The sequence below is a fragment of the Grammomys surdaster genome, unplaced genomic scaffold, assembly GCF_004785775.1.
Source record: "Grammomys surdaster isolate TR1022 unplaced genomic scaffold, NIH_TR_1.0 126313, whole genome shotgun sequence".
NCBI classification, from domain to species: Eukaryota; Metazoa; Chordata; class Mammalia; order Rodentia; family Muridae; genus Grammomys; species Grammomys surdaster.
In genome coordinates, this window is record NW_021621113.1 from 465,384 (window position 1) to 471,795 (window position 6,412).

The window sequence follows — 6,412 nt, forward strand, 5'->3', positions numbered from 1 at the left end:
ATGGTCACTAAATGTTCCTGAGGGTTAGTCTATGCTTGCACAAAGCTCAGCTTCACATTCTGGGCTGGCTTGGGATGCTGGTTTCCCTTAAACGTCAGGTCATGGGCACATTCTGAGTGGGGCTGTGAGCAGAGCTGTAAGGCAGTCTGTGCTTCTGTCTCATCTGGGCTAGCACTTTGAGTTTAGGTTTCGCGTGGGCAGGGCCAGTCTCTGTCTTCGGGCTGGTGTGAGGAAGTTTGGGGAAATGGACAGAACTGAATGAATCGTAGGGTGAGGCTGGTATGTGAGCAGTCTCTAGAGTGGCTGCATGCTTACTCTACTATGAGTGTACACAAGTGTGAGTATGAGTAGCGGAGATTGTGTGGACACAGGGTGGGGACGTGGGCTGAGCGACAGGAGTGCTATTGTATGTGCGTAAATCAAGCTAATTTAGGAAGGCTGCAGCGCCCTCTCGTGGCCACAACTAAAATTACAACATGTGTGTATATTCCCCCCACCCCGCTCCTCCACTCTCAGCTCTTCCCTTGCCGCCATCCAGCCATCAGCAACTCCACCCTTTCCCAACGCTGGCTTCAGCCTAGGTCACACTCACTACCTTAGCTTCATCCCCAAGTTTCAGGGCTCTTTCCTTTCCCCAGCGCTGTCTCCTTTGACTTCAGGGAGCTGTGAAAATTGAGGAGAATGGAGGAAAGAACCGAATCGTATAAAACACAACTTTATTGCTTTTAAGGAAACAGGCTTGGATATATCAAGGATATATGCTGGGGATATGACAGGATATGCATGCTGCCAAGGTCCTGGCCATAGGGTGCAGCGGGCTCAGCACCCTGGTGGGAGGGAGAAGAATATTGCTGCCTAAAGGTCGATGAAGGGGGATCCAAAGGGACACGTGGGTGTCTCTCAAGCAGCAGTTGACATGACAAGGCCTGCTACCATTTCCCACACTCGCTCTTTGGCCTCCAGAAGATTCCACCTAGGAACCTGTGCAGCTTCTCATGGTTGAGTGGTAAAGCCTCCCTCTAGCTGGCTGTCCCCAGTCCAGAGCCAGCACCTCTCCTCTGAGACCTCAGTTCTTTTTGCTGTTGCTATGTCTGTTGGAGAGCTGCATTTTTTTTTCACTGTGCTTTTCTGAGAGGATGCCTGGCCTGGCAGTCCCCTGGGGTGGGTAGAAGCCCTGTTTACCAGCCCGGTGCTAAGTAGACCCTTGCATGCATGCAGTTAATTTGCTAATCTAAATGTCTCTCTGAAGCTGGGTCTGCCATGTTACCTGTACCAGGTATCCAGCACAGAGCCCAGAACCCACAAAAATCTGCTTCAAACAGAATTGGCTAGCTTAGTGAATTCCAAGTGGGGACACTCAGCACCCCCAGGACCCCTCCACCTGCAGCACCTCTCAGATTCACCCCTTCTCCAGAGTGTGGTTCAAATGGGGGTCAGGCTGGGTGCTGAAGCCTGCAGCTTTTCATCGGCTTCCAGATCGCCACTCTCCAGCAGCTTGTGGTGACAGCGACAGGTGGAGGCCCGGCTGGAGGGCTTTGGGGAACTGATGCTCTTCGTAGATTTGCCCTTGCTCAGGCCTCGCATAATCCTGTGGAAGATGAGGTAGCAGATCTCACAGATGGTGAGAATAATGCAGACGGCAGAAGCGCCGACCATGAAGTAGGTAAAGACCTTCTTCTCCGTGGGCCGAGCGATGTAGCAATCCACAGTGTTTGGGCAGGGTACCACGCTGGCACACTGTACCAGACGTGGCATAGTGAAGCCATGCCAGAGCGTGTGTAGAACATACAGGAAGACCAGTTCAATGATGAGCTTGAAGATGAGGCTAAACAGGTAGGTCCACCACAGGCCACCGTGCTTCTTGCCCGGGTGGCTGTACAGTTTGGCGCACTGCTCCCCGTGCTTCTGGCGATGCTTCCGTTCTCGCTCCTCGCGGTAAGCTACATGCAGGATGACCAGCATAGACGGACACGTGACGAAGATGAGCTGCAGGGCCCAGAGGCGGATGTTGGAGATGGGGAAGAAGTTGTCATAGCACACGTTGGTACAACCGGGCTGCCTGGTGTTACAGTCAAAGTCTTTTTGTTCGTCACCCCACACACGCTCTGCGGCCACCACATACACCAGCACCCGGAAGACGAACACTACTGACAGCCAGATGCGCCCGAATGCCGTGGAGTACTGGTTCACGCCGCTCAATAGGTCTTGGAGCTTCTTCCAGTCCATGGTGCCTGCTTAGGGTTCGGGGGGCTGTGCCCACCTGAAGGAACAATGGAGAAAAAAAACCATTATGCTAGTGATTCACTTGATGACTATTTATTAGATTAAAAATATTTTTTTGGGTTTCTGCATATATGTCATTGTACATCTATGTGCACATGTCACAAAGTGGGGTGGTGTGGAGTCCTCTGCAGCTGGAATTAGCAGATCCTTTATAGAGCACTTAACTTCTATCCAGCCCTGTCTTTTTAAAAGAAAACAGCAGCAGCAGTAACAACAACAACAACAACAACAACAACAACAACAACAAAGTACAAGCCTTTAATCCCCGTACTCGGGAAGAACAGGCAAGTGGATCTCTGTGAGTTTGAAGCTGGCCTAATCCACATGGTGAGTTTCAGGGCAGCCAGGGTGATAGCATGAGAACCTGTCTTAAGAAAAATAGTAAAGGAAAAAGAAAAAGAAGAAAATAAAAGAAAACAAATTTTACTATGTAGCCCAGGTTCAGCCATCTCTCTAGCCTTTTTTTTTTTTTTTTTTTTTTAAATACGATACAAGTTTCACGATGTAGCCCAGGCTGGTCTGGGACTAGTGGTGTAACCTCTCTCTCCTGAGAGTTGGCATTAAAGTATTAAAGGTGTGTGCCACCACACCGGGCCCTCACTGAGCTCTTCATTTGGGTGGACTTGGTGGGTCATCACAAGGATCCTACGAATTGAGGACTTTCATTCTTCCCAAGTGCAGACAGACAGACAGAAGGACAGACGCTGAGGCTCATGAAGAATACATGACTCACCCAAAGTCACCGAGCCAGAGTGCAGTGGCAGTCACTGACCCTTTACTGTGAGCCAAGAACTCAGTATTCACAGTCTCTCCTAACACTTGCTAAGGGTACCCTGAGGTGAAGGCTCCTGCTCTCCTCCCAATTTCTGGATGGAGAATCTGATAATCAAATGACAGTGACGGGCAAGGCACAGAGAGCACAAGATAAGTGAGAAATGATGGTGACTCATTACTGCAGGGTACAGGAAAGCCAGGAACTCGCTGCTGAAGAGATTGAACTTAGGCCCACATTCTCCTCCACCTCCCATCCCTTCCTCAGGCCCAACCAGACCACTGTTTTTTTTTTGCATCTCTTTCTCAGACTAGCTTTGAACTATGTAGCCCAGGAGAACCCCGAAATTCTAATCCTCCATCCTTTTCTTCTGGAGTGCTGGTTTTACGGGAGCGTGTAACACCGTGTCCAGTTTTATGCCATATTGCGGTTGGAACCCCAGGCTCTATGCATGCGAGGCAAGTACTGAGTTACATCCTGAGCCACAAGCCATGGTTTATGAAAATTATTTCCTCATTGATGTTGCAACAGTGTCCTGCGAACTTGGGGTTGTGAGTCTGGGGAAACTGAGAATGGAAAAAGAAGAGAAGACCTGATAATGTATATATTTTTTTAATTTTAATTTTATGTGCATGAGTTTTGGCTGCTTATATTTCTATGCTCCCGCATGTGTGCCCGGTGTTGGCGTAGGCAGGAGTCGGGCATCAGATCCCCTGGAACTGCAGTTGTAGACGGTTGTGAGCTGCCACGTGGGTGCTGGGAATCAAACCTAGGTGCTTTGGAAGAGCAGCCAGTGCTCTTAAATATTTCCCCAGCTCTAAAACCTGCTAATGTTGCAGTCATTGGCAGTAAAGACAGGCAGGTTTGCGTCATGAGGAAGATGCAGAGGGGTTTGGGTCCGTTTCCCAGGAGAGCCCAAAGTTCAGTCTGTTTCCTGGGGAGAGCCCAAAGTTCAGATGGTATGTACAGATAACAGGGCTTGGGGGAGTCTAGCCAGCCCAAGCAGTGCTGTTAGCCATGGCTTTGTAGGGCTGATGGATCAGACCTCATCTTCTGGGTGACTCAGAGGGTGTAGACAGGTGGGTCAACTGAGAGTACCAGGGAATGACATGCTGATAGGGGTGTGAGAGTCTGTAGCTCTCCCCGAGCCTGTGTGAACCTGGATGTGCACGTGAGTGCTTCCAAGTCTGTTTGAAATGACTGCTGGACTACCACCTCGGCCAAAGCTATATCCTTGTCCATACTCCTGCCTCGGCCCCTCATTGGCCTTTGAGATATTCTCTGCATTGGTTACATTCTCTCCCTCTTAAAACTTGCTACTAGTTCTCCGAACCCCGGAGTCTATAGTCCCGGCACCCCGCACCCCGCACCCTGCATCCCTCAACGCGCACGCGCGCGCGCACACACTCTTACCTTGCCTCTCTCTGCTTAGACCTCACCTTGATTCCTTCTGCCAGGAACGCTCTTCCTCTAGACCCTACTCAGGAAGGAGGCATCTCTGTTCCAATATTCCCTTAGGGTCTGCTCTCAAAATACTTCCAGTCTGAACTGGTCAGTCGGTTCCTGTTTCTCTTTGTTTTAGTAGCCCTCAATCTCAAAGTGCAATTTAAGTCTTGGTCATTTGTTTGTTTGTTTGTTTTTGTTCTCATTTATCATCTGTCCAATTAACACTCCTACTTGACTGGCTGGCTGCTTCAAGTTTGGCATCGCTCAGTATACAGTAGGCACTCAATTCACACACTCAATTCAGGCACATGAGGCACATGAGAGTCGAGAGGCGGTGGGAGGGCTGAGCGGAACAGCAGAGGGCTGGTCTAGCCAGGAGCTAGATGGCAGTATTGCCGCCCTCCACAGGGTCTGTCTTTTGAAAATCTCAGTTCTCCACTAGATGGGGGTATCTAACCCTAACCCTAAGAAGGCTATGAAGACCATCGTGGGTCTGGTCCTTCTACTTTCTAAACCTTCCAGGGAGGGCCAAAGATTAACACCTGGATTCTAACCCCCAGGAACTGCCCGAACTGCCGCTTACTAGCTGGGAGACATCCAAGAGAATTCTGTAATGTCGCTAACCCTGTTCCTTATCTCTTATCTTGGATTACTGCAGGGATCTGTGACTGTTCCCTCCCCAGCCTGCTCTTCCTAGGAGTGCGCAAGGAGAGTGAAGGGGAGCCGAGGTTCCTTCCACCTGGTACCCTCTAAGGATGCCCAGTCTGGGGCTCCCCATTTTGGTGCAGGCTGCCAAGTCCCTTCTAAGACACACCCTGAGACAGACTCACCTGAAAAGAATTTCCCGCCTAGCCCATGCTGGGGACTGGCGGAGCCGGTTCTGGATCCCCTGTTGCCCCCCCAACTCCAGCCACCAGAACAATTATTATTTTTTAATCCAGTTTTTAATCCAGCTGGAGGACCCAACCGCTCCATTTCTTTCTACCCCGCACTGTGGCTGGCCCCAAAGGTATAGATAGCTTCCTTCTTGGGCCCCGGACCCTAGTTTCCTTCCATTCCAGACAGCTTGGGAGCTTTGTGGACCTGCGACGCGCGCGCGTGTGCGGGTGTATGGTCCCCTTCTGTGAACCTTCCAGCGGCCGGAACCGTCACCTGCTCCAGAATGCTGGTGTATGTATGAGTGTGGGGGGTGGGGGTAGGGGCGGGGAGCAGAGAGTTGGGTTAGGGTGCCCCTTAAATCTCCATGCTGGGCGCGTGGGCAGGCTCCAGTCTAGCTCGCCAGGGGATCGTCATAGAGAGGGGCTCTCAACTGCCCTGGATTGTCGCCCCTTCCCGGTACTTACAGTCAGCGGCGCCGCCACGGTGGAGGCCTGGCTCCACGTGCTCAAGACCCACAGCAGAAGAGGAAAGAGGCCAAGCCGAGATCTGTGGCCTCGGTGAGGCTCCTGGCCAGCACAGCCAGAGGCGCGTGGAGGAGGGGCGGCCGGGGAGGAGCCAGGAGCTGCCTCAGGGATATAAGTTCTAATCCAGCAGCAGCTGCGCTGACCAGGGAGCAGCAGGCTCCTTTGCGGAGCCTCCACTTGCTTGCGTGTGGAATGGGGACATTGGTGGCCACTGGCAGGGCTGTTGCAAGGACTGCAATGACATTAGGTTGTGAAACACCTTGCAAACTGTTAAGTGCCTTGGCAGTAGGGATGACAATAAATGACACACCTACACTGGTTACCATGGCTACCCGGCCTTCGCCCTGCCCATTTGGATCCCAGCCTGCTGCAAAGTTTCAATCCTGTTTTGGGACACTCCTGGGGCCCCTTCTGCCCTGTTTGCGTCCTTGATGGCATTCTCCACGGAGGCAGTGTATCTTTGTGACAGTCCTTTGGGGCTCACACTCTGTGCTGGCCGCCAGAAGGA

The 6,412-nt window shown here is 51.6% G+C and overlaps 1 protein-coding gene across 2 annotated transcripts; it reads right to left on the minus strand.

The window, feature by feature from the left end:
* Positions 1-701: 701 nt before the first annotated feature.
* Gjb3 (gap junction protein beta 3) lies at positions 702-6,172 on the minus strand. 2 transcript variants are annotated; one of them, XM_028759948.1, is made up of 2 exons: positions 5,845-6,172; positions 702-2,260 (listed from the first exon to the last, which is right to left on the minus strand). In XM_028759948.1, the coding sequence occupies exon 2, from the start codon at positions 2,224-2,226 to the stop codon at positions 1,423-1,425; it is 804 nt and encodes a 267-aa protein (XP_028615781.1). In that variant the 5' UTR covers positions 2,227-2,260; positions 5,845-6,172; the 3' UTR covers positions 702-1,422. The 2 variants fall into 2 exon arrangements, with proteins under 2 accessions (XP_028615781.1, XP_028615780.1); XM_028759947.1 differs by lacking the exon at positions 5,845-6,172 and adding an exon at positions 4,469-4,518.
* Between the last annotated feature and the right edge of the window lie 240 nt (positions 6,173-6,412).